Source organism: Giraffa tippelskirchi, chromosome 10 (genome assembly GCF_054371585.1).
Source record: "Giraffa tippelskirchi isolate mGirTip1 chromosome 10, T2T-mGirTip1v1.2.pri, whole genome shotgun sequence".
Lineage (NCBI taxonomy): Eukaryota > Metazoa > Chordata > Mammalia > Artiodactyla > Giraffidae > Giraffa > Giraffa tippelskirchi.
Window position 1 is genome coordinate 100504582 of NC_137284.1, and position 19763 is coordinate 100524344.

The 19763-nt window shown below is 34.8% G+C and overlaps 2 protein-coding genes across 4 annotated transcripts in view; one reads left to right on the top strand and one right to left on the bottom strand.

The window, feature by feature from the left end:
* Positions 1-19763, bottom strand: part of FOXP2 (forkhead box P2) — a 1512938-nt gene that overhangs the window by 790178 nt on the left and 702997 nt on the right. The window contains exon 5 of the mRNA XM_081537130.1: positions 6964-7097. The gene's annotated coding sequence lies outside the window, so the exon portion shown is untranslated. The remainder of the gene's footprint in view (positions 1-6963; positions 7098-19763) is intronic.
* The window catches only part of PPP1R3A (protein phosphatase 1 regulatory subunit 3A), a 41727-nt gene that overhangs the window by 18073 nt on the left and 3891 nt on the right, over positions 1-19763 (top strand). For all 3 annotated transcript variants that reach the window (XM_081537118.1, XM_081537119.1, XM_081537120.1), the window contains 2 exons: positions 18168-18226; positions 18322-18446. In XM_081537118.1, coding sequence (XP_081393244.1) covers positions 18168-18226; positions 18322-18446 — 184 coding nt within the window. The remainder of the gene's footprint in view (positions 1-18167; positions 18227-18321; positions 18447-19763) is intronic.

Genomic DNA, 19763 nt, shown 5'->3' on the forward strand with positions numbered 1-19763 from the left:
TTCATGATGACTTGGGAAAGAGAAAAAAGACTCATTAAATAGCATGGTAAAGTTAATTTCCATTTAGAATGAAATAAACTTTCAGGAAGTATTTACTTTTTGAAAAGTATATATTTTACAATTTGGAAGAATCAAACTTTTAAATATGGTGTGTAATTTTATTAAAGGATATGATCTTCTTTCAGTCTGATCTCTTTGCAAGCCCATGCACATGCACAGTTGCTATTATCTTCCCTGAGTTTGAGTTATGGATCTTATTACAGTTGACCCTGTATGGATCCTGTATGGACCCTGTTATGGATCTTAATACAATGAGGATATCAGGGGTGTTGACCCTCTCTGTAGTTGAAAATCTGAGTATAACTTATAATTGGCCTTACATACACTCAGTTCCTCTGTATCTATAGATCTGCATCATCAGAGTTAACTAACTGCAGTTCAGGCAGTACTATAATATTTACTATTGAAAAAAAAATTGGCATATAAATGGACTCATGCAGTTCAACACTGTGTTGTTCAATGGTTAACTGTATTTTCTTCTACAGGATTCCATAATTCCCCAATCATGAAAGGTACGGCTGTGATTTTAAATGGCCAGTTTTCATTTATCATTCTTCAGACAGTAAGCTCTATGAAGGCAGAGTTGATTCAATTTCAGCTTGTGCTAGCGGTTTAATTTCTAGCATGATCTAGCATGATGCCTAGCACAAGTTAACTATTTGTTGAATGAATAAACATTGAATTTTGTCCAACATTATTCTAACTTAGCCTGATTTCCAATCTAAGTTATAATAATGTAGGACAGAATCCTTTTAAAGCCACTCGATAGCTGTATTCTTCAGAACGTTAAGTGTAAAGTCTTGTGCCATCATGTTAAAAGTGTGGCAGAGATCCTCATCTTTGGCAGCATAACTGCATCCCTGCAGGATTTAGCTCTTGTGTCTGACACCTTCAGCAATCCCAGCCTGTGTCCCAACTTCTTCAGGCATCTGTTCCTTGTCTTTTAGTTCATATTGGCTCTCATCTTGTACTTCCCAAACATCATACTGCTCTTCTAATCATAGTCTATCTAGTGAACCCTTCACACTTCATCTTCTCAGGATTCCCTGGTAATGTATATTGCTTTACTTAATCAGGGATCCAAAAGCTTTCAACTGGGAGAGCCATCTTGGCACAGATGAGCTCCTCCTTCCTACTCCATCTCCTCCAGTGAAAGGCACCAGAGGAATAAGATGGTGTTTGTACTCTAAACGTCTTAAATCAGTTGGATTTCTTTTCTTGAATCGGTAGGTTTGTTTGCATCATCTCTGAATCTGCTTACATCTACTCCAGTCTAGAAATTGGCTAGGACCAATAACTGGTGTATGTTTTCTAGCATCACAGTATTGAAATTAACATGAAGAAGAATATGAGATGTATATAATTGCATGTGATAACTACACTTATAGAGATTATTTATTTTAAAAATAATATTGCTTCCTATTTAAAGAATTTTAATCAATTAGATTCTATGTATTGTATCGACAAGTTAGCAAAGATCTTAAAGCTAATTTAAAAATTCTACTGCTTGGACATTATCCAAGTTAAGCACTCTGCACTCCAAAAGACACAGTCAGGACAGTGAAGATGGGAGAAAACACTTACAAATCATGTATCTAATAAGTGTCTTACCCAAAAGAACTCTTACAGCTCAATAATAAAAAGACAGCCTAATCTGAAAATGAGCAAAGGATTTAAATAGACATTTCTCTGGAGAAGATACGTTAATGATCAATAAGCTGCAGTCTATGGGCTAGCAAAAGAGTTGAACACAACTTAGCAATTGAACAACAACAACAAAGAGCATGAAAAAGAACTCAATAACATTAGCTACTATGAAGTAAGTGAAGTAAAATCACTCAGTCATGTCCGACTCTTTGCGACCCTATGGACTGTAGTCCATAGAATTCTCCAGCCCAGAATATTGGAGTGGGTAACCTTTCCCTTCTTCAGGGAAGCTTCCCAACCCAGGGATCAAACCCAGGTCTCCCACATTGTAGGTGGATTCTTTACCAGGTGAGCCACAGGGGAAACCCAGTTACTATGAAAATACAAATCAAAACCACAATGAGATGCCACTTTACGCCCACTATAATGACAATAATAAATAAGAGAGATAGTAATAAGTGTTGGTGAGAATGTGGAGAAACTAAAATTATAGGATTATCATAAACCCAGCCATTTCACTTCCAGGTATCTAACCAGGGGAAGTAGAGACACATGTCCATCCAAACACTACGTAAATGTTCACAGAAGCACTGTCTACAAGAGCCAAAAGTTGGAAACAACTCAAATACCCATCAACTGGTGAATGCATAAATAAAGTCAGTGTATCTATACAATGGAATACTATTCACCAATAAAAATGAAGTATTGATACATCCTACAACACTGATGAATCTCAAAAACGTTTTCCTCCATAAAACAGGGAAGATGCAAAAAACACATATTGAATGATTCTCTTTAGTATGAAAAGTGCAGAACAGGCAAATATATTAAGACAGAAATAAGATTAGTGGTTGCCTAGGACTGGGGAGAGGAGTAGAGTGATTCTAGCAGTCACATCCTTTTTAGGGGTTCTGGAAATGTTCTAAAGTTAGATTTGGGTGGGAACTGCACAATTCTGTAAATTGAACAAATCTGAATTAGACATTTAAAATGGGTGAATTTTGCGGTATATAAATTTTAGTTCAATAAAGCTGTTACCTTAAAAAATATATTACTAATTTTGTGTAGAGATACAAATATTTTATGATAAACACATCTTGATTTCTGAGCTGCACTGCAGAATTTAGGGTTTATAAGTTTAGAAATAAGGGTCTGTTTATCCTAAAATTTAGTAGAGAAATAGTAGTAAAAGCTTGTTTTGTTTTTTAGATAAGGTTAGAATAAAATGACAAGAAAATGAATATAAGTTAGCATATAAAGTCCCAGAAGAAAAACTGTATTTCCCATACATGGTATGTATATAAGCTTTAAAAGATACTTGAATACCTTTCCATGACTTCTATAGCTAATTCTGTTGTAGGAATAAGGAATATAAGTTTGATTCCCTTCTTCATAGTATGTTAATTCAAGAACTGAACAGCTTTCACTCTATAACATTTTTCTTATTGTTTCAACAGGGAATGCAGATATTAATTTCATCTTTTTGCAAAGTGTAAAGTGTTGATGTAATAATAGTAGCTAATACTTATTGATTGCTTGCTGTATGCCAGACACTGAGCTGTTCAGATCCATTTCCTCACTCATGTGTTACCTTGGCACAAATGCTTACTCGGCTTACTTAATTGCACTCTTCTTTCTTGTGTCCTCTTTCATGGCCTTTCTCTGCTCTCTTTTTCTTTTTTCTACTCCACTACTCTTTCCCCACCCACCTTTAGAGCAAATTATTCAACTGTTGGCTACACTATTTGTTTCAGAGTTTCACTTTTTAAAAGCAAGTGCTTTGTTCACAATGTTCTGCCTTTGGCCAAAGATCAATTTGATATTATAGAAAAATATCAAATCAGATTTTGTGATGAATTTTGATTGATTTAGTCAAAATGTTCAACTGGTTTGTTTATATAAACCTGCCTTAAATCAAAGAAATGTGGGCTGAAGGGGAGGAGGTCTTTGAAAGTGAAGTGGTAGATTCCACAGGAGAGTAGAATCTTTTGTGGAAAAATCTGCAACAGAGGACAAAAGAAAGAAAATACTAGTTCACAAAAGGTGTGGGTGAAGGACTGGCAAAGCAAACTATAACAGAAGATGTGGACATTTGTGAGTATGCCTCAGTGCATTGTATTAATAATTTGCATATTAAGAAGTCACGAGTCTTCATGTTAATGAATCCCTAACTAGTCTCTGACACAATAGACTGAGCGTCCCTGGAGGAGTCATTATGACCCATCATGTCAATGATCCGCATATTAATGACTCCCTTACAGGCTCATCAACAGGTAGCCTCATAGGTTTCCATTGAGTTCTTTTTCATTTGCTTTTTAAATGTACCTTCTCCTCCCTTCCTTTTGTAACACTACTGTGAAGAATTGACAAAAAGGTGCATTAAGATGATTTTAATGTGATGTAAGTTCACAAAAGCATTAAATTTAGAAATAATACGTTAAGACTTTCTGAGTCTGCCTACAAAACTTTTTAAAAGCAGTTACATACAAATCCAGTTTGATAATAGCTTTATTATTTGGATTTTAACACAAACCATCCAATCTAATTTATCATATTTCTCTTTTCACCAATATATCAATTTATGCTATGATTAGCATAAGTAGAATAGCTAGTTTAAAAATGTTTGTGAAACAATTTCTTGAAAATGGAAATGAATTTCAATGGATTTCATATCATAAAGATTACTAAACACTTACTAAAACTATAAAACTAAAAAGCAGAAACTGCTATGATATAGAATTTAAAAATATAAATGAATTTTAAATTAAGAGAAAAAAGAAAATAAATAAATGGTCCTAGGATCTAAAAAAATGATATCATAACTTTTAAATTTAACATTTAGTTAAAAGCAATCACAGGAAGGCAATACTTTAATATTTCTAACTTGATTTGGCTTGCCCTGACTTTTGTTGGTCCTAATTATTATATTATTATATGTGAAATGCTGGGCCGGATGAAGCACAAGCTGGAATCAAGACTGCCAGGAGAAATATCAATAACTACATATATGCAGATGACACCACCCTTATGGCAGAAAGCGAAGAGGAACTAAGGGCCTCTTGATGAAAGTGAAAGAAGAGAGTGAAAAAGCTGGCTTAAAACTCAACATTCAAAAAACTAAGATCATGGCATCCGGTCCCATCACTTCATGGCAAACAGATGGAGAAACAATGGAAACGGTGACAGAATTTACTTTCTTGGGCTCCAGAATCACTGCAGATGGTGACTGCAGCCGTGAAATTAAAAGATGCTTGCTCCTTGGAAGAAAAACTATGACCAACCTAGACAGTATATTAAAAAGCAGAGACATTACTTTGCTGACAAAAGTCTGTCTAGTGAAAGCTATGGTTTTTCCAGTGGTCATGTATGGATGTGAGAGTTGGACCATAAATAAAGCTGAGTGCTGAAGAATTGATGCTTTTGCACTGTGGTGTTGGAGAAGACTCTTGAGAGTCCCTTGGACTGCAAGGAGATCAAACCAGTCAATCTTAAAGGATATCAGTCCTGAATATTCCTTGGAAGGATTGATACTGAAGCTGAACCTCCAATACTTTGGCTACCTGAGGCAAAAAACTGACTCATTGGAAAAGTTCCTGATGCTGGGAAAGATTGAAGGCAGGAGGAGAAGGGGATGAAAGAGGATGAGATGGTTTGATGGAATCACCGACTCAATGGACATGAGTTTCAGCATGCTCTGGGAGTTGGTGATGGACAGGGAAGCCTGGAGTGCTGCAGTCTATGGGGTTGCAAAGAGTCATACATGATTGAGTGACTGAACTGAATTATTATATTTAAGATATCTGGTGATTTTTTTTTTACAAATATAAAATGTATAATCTCCTATATGAAATACTGTAGAACTGCTCTACTAATATTTATATTAAATTACACATCATTTCACCTGATTTACTCTACAGATAAAGGGAAAGGTATTGATATGTGCTTTAATCTCTCAAGAAACAGGAATGGGACAAAGGCTGGGGGAAGAGTTGTAGAAGCTTGGCACTTTGCCCCGCATTAAAAAGAAAAGAACAACCACATGCAAACTATACTATCTTGGGAAACAATACAGGGCACAAATGCTCAGGGGAGTGGCTGCCACCCTAACTTGGGCAACAGATCCTTCTGGGAGGTGAGGTGTCACTTCTGAAAGATTTGATTTCACAGTCTGAAAGTCTCATGCTCCTTTGTTTTCCTTCCTGCTCTCAGTTCTTCCAAATACAACCTTTCCACATACACACTGGGAATATCAATTTACATTTTAAATTGTCTTTTTCTTAAAACAGTTTTCAAAACAGTATGTAACACAAGTTCTGTAGAGCTTGGATGTCAAAGCTCAGTATTGAACAAACCAAGTATCTTAGTGATACTTATATGTAGATTTCACAGAGAAAACAGGTTTAATCAGAATCTCCTTAATTGCAATTAGTTGGCCCACAGTCATGACTCTGTGGTAATGACATTTTACACAACCACAAACAATTCAGTATCATTATAAAGAAAATAATGCCTGAGAATTAGTATCCTTAGGAAAAAACAGATATTAATAATTCTCTCATGATATTTGAAAGATGGATTAAGTATAAAGTTCTTAGAAATCACTTTGTAGGGGAACATGGAGAATCAGAATGTCAGAATTCTAAAGTAGTAAGAGTCTCAGCTGGACAATCACTAATTTTTGTCATCCATGGATGCCAATTACTTCCATTAAGAGCTGAGGTAAAATAAGGACTTTAGACCCAATAAAGTTGAGAATTTTTTCTGATATCTCTCTGATATATATTCTTTAGTTTTTCCTCCATCACTTAAAAACATTTACATTTCTCTTTTGCTAGAATATAATTGGCAGATTGTGGCAGAAAAGTCCCTTGAGCCAGGTTTACCTATAAGTTTTTTTTTCCATTTAAAATTCATGGATTCTGATTGTAATTGCATTGCTCCCAAAGCAACCTACAATATTTTTGTTGTTCACATGTGAACTTCCAAGATTTGACTTAATTATAGACTAGATTCTCACATTTTGGTACCCCTTTAGAAGATACTCTAAGGAGATCTCACCTCTACAAAGTTTCACATGATGCTGATTTGATCACAGAATTAAATCCAAATAATTTTTTCTCTCTAATTCCTGTGGGATGGGGTGAGCAAGAAAAAAATAGTACCCACCACTTTGACATGACAAAGCAGATTTGAAAATAGCAATCCTTGGCAGAAGACAGATTTAGGAAATGAAGCAACTTTGGAAAAGAAACTTACCAAAGAATTCTTCAACAGGTTATGTTTTTCAGTTGCTTCTTTCTCTGCTATTTAAATTTCTTGCATCAAGAAGGCATGGCACCATCATTGTCAGTATGTTTTCAAGATCAAGCACTGAGGCAATAGGCAATGTGCTAAATTTAGTAAAAGAAATAGAGAAGATTTTTGGGAACATAGCAATTCAGCTTTATGGAAAACAGGAAAGTGACTCAAAACCATCTGGTCACTAATGTGGTAGTTATGTTCTTAGTTACCTGAATACTTAAGCAATTCACTAGAGTTTACTCAAGGGTCTTGTGGTTTGCCATGGTTTATGCTTACATTTTAAAAGTAATAAATTAACTTATATAATATGTGTTATCTGGTATATTTGCTCATCCCAATCACTTGTAGATATTGGTAATGTTTTTTCATTATTTGAGAAGTATTATATGAACAAAGCTAGTGGAGGTGATGGAATTCCAGTTGAGCTATTTCAAATCCTCAAAGATGATGCTGTGAAAGTGCTGATGTGCCAGCAAATTTGGAAAACTCAGCAGTGGCCACAGGACTGGAAAAGGTCAGTTTTCATCCCAATCCCAAAGAAAGGCAATGCCAAAGAATGCTCAAACTACCACACAATTGCACTCATCTCACATGCTAGTAAAGTAATGCTCAAAATGCTCCAAGCCAGGCTTCAGCAATATGTGAACTGCGAACTTCCAGATGTTCAAGCTGGTTTTAGAAAAGGCAGAGGAACCAGAGATCAAATTGCCAATATCCGCTGGATCATTGAAAAAGCAAGAGAGTTCCGGAAAAACATCTGTTTCTGCTTTATTGACTATGCCAAAGCCTTTGACTGTGTGGATCACAATAAACTGTGGAAAATTCTGAAAGAGATGGGAATACCAGACCATCTGACCTGTCTCTTGAGAAACCTGTATGCAGGTCAGGAAGCAACAGTTCGAACTGGACATGGAACAACAGACTGGTTCCAAATAGGAAAAGGAGTCCGTCAAGGCTGTCTATTGTCACCCTACTTATTTAACTTATATGCAGAGCACATCATGAGAAATGCTGGGCTGGAAGAAACACAAGTTGGAATCAAGATTGCCGGGAGAAATATCAATAACCTCAGATATGCAGATGACACCACCCTTATGGCCGAAAGTGAAGAACTAAAGAGCCTCTTGATGAAGGTGAAAGAGGAGAGTGAAAAAGTTGGCTTAAAGCTCAATGTTCAGAAAACTAAGATCATGGCATCTGGTCCCATCACTTCATGGGAAATAGATGGGGAAACAGTGGAAACAGAGTCAGACTTTTTTTGGGGGGGGCTCCAAAATCACTGCTGATGGTGATTGCAGCCATGAAATTAAAAGACGCTTACTCCTTGGAAGGAAGGTTATGGCCAACCTAGATAGAATATTGAAAAGCAGAGACATTACTTTGCCAACAAAAGTCTGTCTAGTCAAGGCTATGGTTTTTCCAGTGGTCATGTATGGATGTGAGAGTTGGACGGTGAAGAAAGCTGAGTGCCGCAGAGTTGATGCTTTTGAACTGTGGTGTTTGAGAAGACTCTTGAGAGTCCCTTGGACTGCAAGGAGATCCAATCAATCCATCCTAAAGGAGATCAATCCTGGGTGTTCATTGGAAGGACTGATGTTGAAGCTGAAACTCCAATACTTTGGCCACATCATGCGAAGAATTGACTCATTGGAAAAGACTCTGATGCTGGGTAGGATTGGGGGCAGGAGGAGAAGGGGACGATAGAGGATGAGATGGTTGGATGGCATCACTGACTTGATGGATATGGGTTTGGGTAGACTCCGGGAGCTGGTGATGGACAGGGAAGCCTGGAGTGCCGCAATTCATGGGGTCGCAGAGAGTTGGACACGACTGAGCGACTGACCTGAACTGAATGAACTGAACCTGGACATAGTAAAATAATGGGGGAATATTATTGTATAATCTGCATTATAAATAATACAAGACTAGTTGACAAATTGTAGTGGTAGGATTTCTGTAGGTATTTAATTTGAAATGCTAACTATAAGATTTAATGAGAATTTATCTTTGTATTGCAATGTTAATAGTTATTTGTATTGATCCTTCTCGCATTTATGTCTTTTGACAACAAATTTAAAAAATTTCAAAATCATATTTCAATATTTCAAAATTATATTTATGGGATACTATTAGTTATATAAATATGGAATCTTAAAGCATAAGGCATGCTATTTAATATTAAAACTGAGAAAGGCAAATTTTTTCTATTTTGTACAATAAAGGTTGATAGGTAGTGGCTGCCAGGCTGCATAGAGAACGGTCACCAGGCTCAATCTGGGCTCAGCAAGGTAACCCCTTGATCAACAGATCAGTGCTTGCCATGGATGTTAGAGAGGGAGGCCAGCATGAGACTATTGTATTTGATATCCTTAATCTAACCCGGAGCTTTCATTTTGAAGATAAGGAATGTGACACCCACAAAAACCATGTTCTTCAGCATATTAATTATTATTAGATGTTCCAGCATCTTAAGGAAATACAAAGTCATTTAAAAATGTTTATGTTTTCTCTTTGAGATTATTTTTGCTTCATTCAATCCTTTTTTGATGCAGAACTGTCTTCATTTTGTTTTCCTTTCCGGCATTAGCGTCAAGGAACTGGATTTTAATGCATGTTTTCATCATGAACTCCTTCTGGCATTGTGCCTTTAAACTTTTTTTCCTTAGACACTTTTGTTCACAATTAGACATTTATTGCTCTAATTGTCTCTCTTTTGATTAAATATTTCTTTTCTGTTTTAAGTTTTATACCTGATCAAAAGAAGACTACTGGTATTGTAACACCAAAGGATTATATACTGAGCCCTTGTAGTTGGTTAAAGTTTATGAACTTCACCTCTCATTAAGTACTCTCTTCCCTACTCCAAATCATAAATGGCTGTAAAATGTCAGAACACAAGAGAGTCAGTTTTTAGAGAAATATCACAATAATATTATGAAAATAAACAACATATAATGCATAATTATTTATTTCAGGGAAAACTTTTCACTATAAGTATCCACTTAGCAATGCCAATTCTAATACTAAAATATTCTTAAGTGTCTTTTAAAAACTCTTAAATGAGGCACATATTATTTCTAACTTAAAAGCTCTCCATTCATTTATTTTCCTTTCTTCCTTTAAGGAAGGAAGGTAAAGGAAATCAAATGAGAGCACCAACTTTGAACAAAGAGGGCAGACTTAACATACTTTTTGAGGAGTTCAATATTGACTTTTTAGCTGTTTATCAGAACAAGAGGTAATGCCTAAGAATTCCAAGTTGGTTATCTTTAGTCAGCGCTGAGTACTTTCAAGCAGAGTTGTTAAAGAGACACAAATGCAACATTCATGACTCATTTTGGAAATGATCCTTTTTTTATGCCAACTTTTTGATTCCTCTTGGAACAGAGTTACACTTCTACTACCTACAACCTAATCCTGACATATACCCTGACTGGCTGGGTAATTCCATCACATTAGACAGATTGTATGGAACAGGTTTGACTCATATTTTAAGAGATATATGAGCTTTTAGCACAATAGCATTACAGAAACTCAGGAAAAATGATATTACTACTTATACTAAAACTACTACATTTTGGCAGTGTTAAAATTAACCATAACTCTAAAAGCCTAAGTGCCACATACCTAGAAACTGCAGGAATATTAACAGAGTGCATAGATTTTGACACTGAATAAATCAATTGGGTAATAACAGAAAGTGTGAATTAGCATTCCCGTGCAAACTGTATTTGGTGAAGACATTTTTAAATAGAAAGTTACTTTCACTGATGATCTAGTGATCTTTCTTTGGAGGGTGGCCCTCTGATAGTAAAGGTATATTTTAAAAAAACTAAGCAAGTATGTTATCATGGGCTGCCAGTTTTACACTTGAAAGTAACTTGTGGGAAAAAAGGTAACTTGTGGATTAAAGACATGAGAGAAAGGAGTAAATCTTAAAAATATATATAGATAATTGCAAGTAAAAGGAGAAGCATGGGAATTGGTTACTGCAGCAATGGAGAACTAATAATCAGCATGCTATTTACTACATGCCACTAATAATGATAATAACAATAGTGATAATAATAATAATACATTTATTAAACATTTTCACATATTGAGAATTATGTTAAATAATTGCCCTGTGTATAAGGACTAGGCAATAATTGGAGAAAAATGAGACACAGAGAGGTTAAGTGTTGTGTTGAGGTTAAGGCTTGCTGGAGGTTGTAAGGCTAGTAAGTGACTTAGTAATTGGTAGGTAACAGGAAAGACAGATTTGAATCCAGGTCTTTCTGCTCTTTTTTATGAACTGACTAAAATAAAAGCCAGGAACCTAGGCATAACCTACTGATACACTGTTCAGGCACACATACCTGAGAGTAGAAAGGAAGGCTGAAAAGTGTCTACATGAGCACCCGAGAAGCAGATTACCCAGGCTGGAAGATTTCTAAATCTCATGAACACAACCTAGGTTAGGCAGAAAGAAGGCATCTTTAAAATCTACATCCTGGCAAGTATGTGTGTTTTGGTTGCTTAGTGTGGCTGACTCTGCAATCCTATGAACTGTAGCCTGTCAGGCTCCTCTGCCCATGGAATTCTCCAGGCTAGAATACTGGAGTGGGTAGCCATTCCCTTCTCCAGGGGATCTGCCAGCTCAGGGATCAAACGTGGGTCTCCCACATTGAAGGCAGATTTTCACCCTCTGTGATACCAGGGAAACCCTACATCCAAGGAATTGATCAACAAATCACACTGATGCTACAAATTTGATTCCTCTTCACCCTCCTAATTGCCATCACCTTTATCATCATTTGTGCCTGAAATATTGCAGTAATCTCATGACTTACCTTCCTGCTTCACTATGGCTTATCCCATTCAGGCTCTCCTAAAGAGAGATCCTTAAGTGTACTTCCAGAGATTGGTCCCTAAATATAAAACCTACCCTGTCTCTCTCCCATTTAATTCCTCCACTGACCCCCTTGTCTCTGCCACCATTCCTCAAGCATTGGTTTAAAAGTATATAAAGAATTCAGACCTTCAGTCCCACTTTTTCTGGCATACTAAGTCCTTTAAACCTGACTTAAACTAACCCCAGTTCTATTCCTTGGCATTAAAGAACAAAACACAAAACACAGCCCAAACCCTCTGAACATCTCTTTGTTTCTGGATGGATCTCTTCTTTTTGTGCTTTCATACCTTTAATTCTTTGACCACTTCTTATTTTTTCTGCCTGGATTGACCTTATCTTTTTTCTCTAGCTGAAGAAGTCCTACTTCCCCTAGACATAAATTTTCCTTTGTGAAAATTTCCCTGATTTCTCCAACTGAGTGCTCTCATTTCTGTTATTTTTTCTCTGGAAAATATCATATTCTATTGTTTATTATAAAATTTATCACATTATAATATTGCCTGCTGATGTATCTATTTCCATCAATATATTAGAGCTTCCTTGAGGTAATTATATATATATATAATTCATCTTGGATTTCCAATGTTTATTAGAATGTATGGCATATAGATTTCCCAATGTTTATTAGAACTTATGGCATAGAGTGGGTGCTCAACAATGACCTCTCTTATGATTTAAATAGTACTAATGACTATAGTATATATTTAAGGTACACTAGTAATGAAGTATCCCTCCACAAATGACATATCTTTTTGACTTTTTAATTTCTAAATTTATACTAGATTTAAAATTTTTTTGTTTAATTATTTAAGCTCATAGTTAAAAACTTTGTCTTTTAACTTTGGAGGGGGAGGTACTTCAAACAGTATAAGACACAAAAATACACATGCTTTATTAGAATTTTTATGACACTAACTTTTAATGAGGAAAGAAAAGAAGAACAATGCTATGATAATGCTGATAAGAGGTAGATAGAAAGGAAGAGTAGAAAGGACACTGTGCATTTCTTCAGCACAATGTCAGACACGGTTAACCACTAGGAAGATCAGTAAGTAACTCCCCTGCTCAAAAAGGACTCAGGGAAAAGACAATCTCTTTAACAATTGGTGCTGGGAAAACTGGTCAACCATGTGTAAAAAAATGAAACTAGAACACTTTCTAGCACCGTACACAAAAATAAACTCAAAATGGATTAAAGATCTAAATGTAAGACCAGAAACTATAAAACTCTTAAAGGAAAACATAGGCAGAACACTCTCTGACATAAATCACAGCAAGATCCTCTATGACCCATTTTCCAGAGTAACGAAAGTAAAAACAAAAATAAACAAATGGGACCTAATTAAACCTAAAATCTCTTGCACAATGAAGGAAACTATAAGCAAGGTGAAAAGGCAGCCTTCAGAACAGAATAAAATAATAGCAAATGAAACTACTGACGAAGAATTAATCTCCAAAATACACAAGCAGCTCATGCAGTTCAATATCAGAAAAATGAACAACCCAATCAAAAGTGGGTCAAAGAACTAAAAGACATTTCTCCAAAGAAGACATACAGATGGCTAATAAACACATGAAAAGATGCTCAATATCTCTCATTATTAGAGAAGTGCAAATCAAAACCACAATGAGGTATCATCTCACGCTGGTCAGAATGGCCGCCATCAAAAAGTCTAAAACAATAAATGCTGGAGAGGGTGTGGAGAAAAGGGAATCCTTTTACATTGTTTGTTGGAATGCAAACTGGTACAGCCACTTGGAGAACGGTGCAGAGATTCCTTAAAAAATGAAATGGAACTGCCATATGATTTAGCAATCCCACTGCTGGGCATACACACCAAGGAAACTAGAATTGAAAGAGACACATGTACCCCAGTGTTCACTGCACCACTGTTTACAATAGTTAGGACATGGAGGCAATCTAGATGTCCATTGGCAGACAAATGGATAAGGAAGTTGTGGTACATATACATAATGGAATATTCAGTTCAGTTCAGTTGCTCAGTCGTGTCCGACTCTTTGCGACCTCATGAATTGCAGCACGCCAGGCCTCTCTGTCCATCACCAACTCCCGGAATCCACCCAAACCCATGTCCATCGAGTCGCTGATGCCATCCAACCATCTCATACTCTGTCGTCCCCTTCTTCTCCCACCCTCAATCCTACCCAGCATTAGGGTCTTTTCCAATGAGTCAATCCTTCGCATGAGGTGGCCAAAGTATTGGAGTTTCAGCTTCAACATCAGACCTTCCAATGAACACCCAGGATTGATCTCTTTTAGGATGGATTGATTGGATCTCCTTGCAGTCCAAGGGACTCTCAAGAGTCTTCTCCAACACGCTATAAAAGGAACACTTTTGAGTCCATTCTAATGAGGGGGATAAAACTGGAGTCTATTAAACAGAGTGAAGTAAGTCAAAAAGAGAAACAGCAATACAGTATATTAATGCATATATATGGAATTTAGAAAGATGGTAATGATGATCATATATGCAAGGCAGAAAAAGAGACACAGATGTAAAGAACAGACTTTTGGACTATGTGGGAGAAGGTGAGGGTGAGATGATTTGAGAGAATAGAATTAAAACATGCATGTTACCATATGTAAAATAGATAACCAGTGTAAGTTCAATGCATGAAGTAGGGCACTCAAAGCCGGTGCTCTGGGACAACCCAGAGAGACGGGGTGGGGAGGGAGGTAGAAGGGGTGTCCATGATAGGGGGACATATGTGCATCCGTGGCTGATTCAAGGTGATGTATGGCAAAAACCATCACAATATTGTAAAGTAATTATCCTCCAATTAAAATAAATAAATTGCTTAAAAAAAAAAAGGACTCAGAATATAAAGGGGAGACTAGAAATTTTCTCTAACATATTTCATTTCTACCATGACTTATATAGTTCTGGGGCCTATCATCATCAGCCATAAAGTTCTTTGCCTTTATTTTCAAATTTTCTAAAGTTGTTTTAATTAAACCCTTTAAATGTAATTGGTCATATAACAGGGTTTGGATACTTTGGGTTTTGGAATGGGATTTTATCTATACACACTCTGTAATTTAGACCAGAGAGCAATCCATTTGTCTGAATATATTACCTGAAACTAGAATTTAACAATTTAGATAATTTCAATGATACAATAAACATCTGTAAAACTACCACTAAAAACAACTTATCATTTCCTCATTCCTTTCCTCTGACTCACCCCACTTTTATGTAATCATAATCTTGAAAATCAAGCTTTCTTGTTTACATGAATTTTATCCTATGTATTCCTTGATAAATATATTTAGATTATTTCAATAGCTTTTACCACAATAAAAAAGAACCCACTCTGATGCAGTGTTTTAGCACTGTTCATTTAATATTGTATGTTGCTAAGATTTATCCATATTATGGTATGTCTCTGTGTATTTTAAATCAATTTTGAGTGCTATATATATTTCTCTTGTGGTATACCAAGTTTTGCATCTACTCTTCCATTGATAAACATTTGGATTGTTTCCGTTTTATGTAGTTGATGGTGATCAACTATCAACTGATAAAACTGATGGTCAATTTTATTAATTGAATAAGTATAAAATTAAATAAGTATAAGATAGTATCTCCTTGTGGTCTTGATTTGCATTTCTCTGTTTTTTTAATAATGTTGACCAACCTTTATGTGCTTATTGACTATGTGCATTTTCTCTCCTGTGAAATGTCTGCCTCCTCCCTGGATTCTATTGAAATGTTTGTGATTTCTTATTGAATTGTAGAAGTTCTTTATATTTCTTGATATTTATTTTGTGTTGATGCTGTATAATGTACACATCTTCTCCCAGTTTAGTTACATTTTTCTGTTATAAAGAGGTCTTTCAATGAACAGAAGTTTTAAACTTTAATAGAGCTAAACTGATAATCTTTTTTTAATAGTGTTTTTTTTTTTTTTTCCTTATTTAAGAAAACATTTTCTACTCTGAGGTCTGAGAAATATTCATATATCCTACTAAGAATTTCAAGGTTTTTGACATGTAAAATCTTAATCCTTCTGGAATTGATTGTTGAATATTTGTTGTGCTAATTTCACTTTTTTCCCATGAAGGTAGTCATTTTCCCTATCTCTGTTTACTGAGAAGTCCCTTATTTCACTGCTGTCTGACATGCTATTTTTATCAAATACCAAAGCTCTAGTTATGTGTGGATCTGTTTCTAAACTCTCAATACTTTCCTGTCTCAGTGCCAATATAATTGTCTTAATAATTATATCCTCATAAGAAGTATTGAAACTACATAGAGGTGTTTCCTCTACTATTTCTCAGAAGTAGACCAGCTATTTTTAGTACTTTATTCTTCTCTGTAGAATCATATCTTCAAATTTTGTGAAAACATGTTTTGAAATGTTGATTAGAATTGAATTTGTAGATCAAATTTGGAGATACTATCTTCATAATTTTCCTATCTATGAACATGGTATATCTCTCAATATTTTCTAGGTCTTTACTACTTATTGATGCAATTCTATTCCTTTCCCTGTAGGAGTTTTACACAATTTCTATTAGTTTTTTAAATAAATATTTGATATAATACTTAAATTTCATCTATTTTGGATTCTTTTTCTTGTATTTACCCCTAAATCTAAGATTTCCCTCCTAAATTTCTGTCTTTGCATGTTTTTATAAGATATCAAAATAGTAATACCCAGTTTGATACCTAACTATTTGTCCTCAAAGTGAGTTAAAAGCAAGTTCCTTTCCTTTTGAAGAAATTATTTTAAAAATTTAAGCATTCTAAAGAATTTAATAAGAAAAATGATTAATAACTTTTTGTTTAGGCAAAACCATACAGCTTTAATGATATTTTCCTCTACAAAGGAGATTTTCAATATTGTTATCAGATGAAAGATAAAGAAATAATACTTAAATGCTGTTTAATGGTTTATATATTTTTAAGAGTACATAGATTTTCTGGATATGGAGAAAGAAAAATGTGTCAACTTGCAGTTGGATTTCACAAAAATGAATCTTTGTATAATTATAGGCCTGATTAAGCAATATAGATTATAGATTAAAACAGTATCACTTATGGTAATATAATATTTTCTAATGAAATAGTCTATGTAAAAATATTATTTTCATTTCTGGGCCCACTGAAGGTAGCAAATAGTTTTGGTAAAGCTAAAATTGAGCATCATAACTGTATAGAAAGCTGAATTACTTCTTACATGGTCAAGATGGAAGAATTTGTAATTTTCTTGTGATTTGTCAAAACAAGATTAGCCCTCTGGGGATTTGGATCAACACTGTCCATGCAAGGAAAACTGGGTTCTATTATACAAATTCATCAGTCATTGTGAACTCTCTGGATTTCTTTTATTGCAGAAAAATCATTGAGAATAGTCAGTAGGAGAAAATTCAGCTGAGACAGTACAAGAAAATGTGAATATTGGTCCAATCATTTCTGACAGACTGACTTGTGCTATAACTATACACAAAGTGAGCTTTTCACTAACTATTTTCTTGCTATTGTCATGGACAAATCTAAATTCTTATAATTTCACAAATACACCTATAAACAGATTACATTTGAAATAAAAAAGTATTTATCTTTCTCAATAAGTATGCAGCATATGAGAGAAAAGCAAGTATAATCTGAATTATTTTAAAGAAAAAAATATATGCTTCCATATGAATGACCAAAGTCTTGGTGGAAAACTGGCCTTTGGCAGTACACACAGGAAGTCTTTAACCTGGGTATAAATTTAGCTGCCTTTTAGTTTCTATTAAGTTTGTTTGTTTTATCCTTTTCTGGAGAGAGAGAGTTAATATGTCAGTTCAACTGGAAGAATTTTGAGTAAAATGGAACACAAAAAAATTAATAATTGGAACATTAGAAAATAATTTCAATAACCACAATGGACTGTCAGTTCATAAAACTTCATCATTTAAAACAAGAGAGAAATATTTGGACTTTCAAAGTGAGAATTATGGGATAATATACATTTATATATTTTTTTCCTTTGGCTGTATGTTTTAGTATGAGAAAAATAATTTTATTTAGAATTGTGGTATTGTGTAAATAATTTTTACATTTTTCTACAACTAATATACATTATTGCATAATTCTAAGAGATCATTTTAATGAAAAAACATACAAAGTAACGCAAGAAAATGTGAAAAGTTATATATTTGCTTAGCTTGTAACTGGTTTGAATTTCCTATAATAAAAATGCTATACATTTATAGTCCCTGAAAAAGCATAACATTTTGTTGTACATTTAACAGTAAAGAAGAATCATCGGCAACATCAGATGAGAATAACTTTGAGAATTCAAAGGTTACAGGTAATATTTCTTTACTTTTTAAACAGAATATATTCTTTTGTTAAAGCCTACAACTAGAACAATCTTACATAGGTACAATTATCTTAACTTTTCAGATACCTATATCCCAACAGTCGTTTGTTCTCATGAGGACAAGGAAGACTTGGAAACCAGTAATCAAAATGTAAAAGATGTAAACAGGGAACAGGATGAACGTAATGAAAAAGAATTAGAGCCGATGGTAAGTATTCTGGTTGCCAAGGTATTAGAGAAGATGAATTCATTTATGCTTCAAAGATGCTGCAATGTCTGCTTTTCAACAGCTTCAGCTAATATAATTTGCAAATGCAAAAGCATAGCCTATTCTGTCCTTGCATCTCTGGCTTCATCAACAAGGCTAGTGATTTGATTTCAGTATGTTACTTCAGGTCTCTGCAGTGGCAAATTAATGACATAATGACATGCATTCCTTATCTCTTTACCAGCGGCTCTGAGTAACAGTTTGTAGGAATTACAGAAGAAGTAGAGCTATCCTGATGTGCATTTCTAATCTTTCTGACAAGTGTACACTTACCATAAACTCGTCTGTAAAATGAGAGGGCTGGACTGGATGATTGTTAGGTTCTGTCCAGCTCTACAAGTCTGATTCTTGCATTTAGCAGCTTTTTTTTTTTTTTAACTTACTTCCATCTTTGTGAGAATCTCTAAGTTCTATATCATTGGAAAGTATTAAATTATCAAATGAGGATAAAGTATCTTGTGCTAAAATTTTTAAACAGGAAACAAATTCAGAACTGTACAATTTAGTATTAAATTTGTTATCATAAATTTCACACTTCATGAACATTCAATCTATTTGGGATTTTTAGGGGGATGGTTTAGATAGCATTTTTTTCACAAAGGAAGAAATAGGAGTAAATGAGTCACATAATACAATTTATCCTTTACTGTATTTGGTTGGAGCTCATATCATTAGGATACATGGATTCATAATCATTGAAGATTAAAATGACATTTGCCTCTTCAAGTGTCAGTGCTGAAACAGAAAAGAAATAGAGCTCATCTCTTTCCCCACACATTCCACCCTTTCTATAGTGATATGGAACCTGCATCACTAAAGTATGCAATTTACTTTGCTCCAACTTTAAGAAACTACAAAGTTGTCACCCACTGTGAGAATTCTCACCAGCTGAAAGTTAACACAGCCATTTTTTTCAAACCACAGAATATAATGAAAGGACTCTGAAAAATCACATACTTCACCAATACACCTCATTACAATGAGCAGGCACAAATAAAAAGTTTGTTTAGAAGTTACTGAGATTGTACATCCAATAAATGAATAGGGAGCTGTAATTTAGATGCTAATTTGCTCCATGCTGACGTTAATGCATAAAACAATGAAGCTCTATAATAGATGGAAATACAACCAAATCTGTGGAACCCACAGGCATTGGCTTACAAGACAGCTGTGCAGTTGACAAGTAACATGAGCCTTATGTGAGAAGAAGGGGAAAACGTAAGATTTGCATATAATTATTGAGATCATGCAAATGTC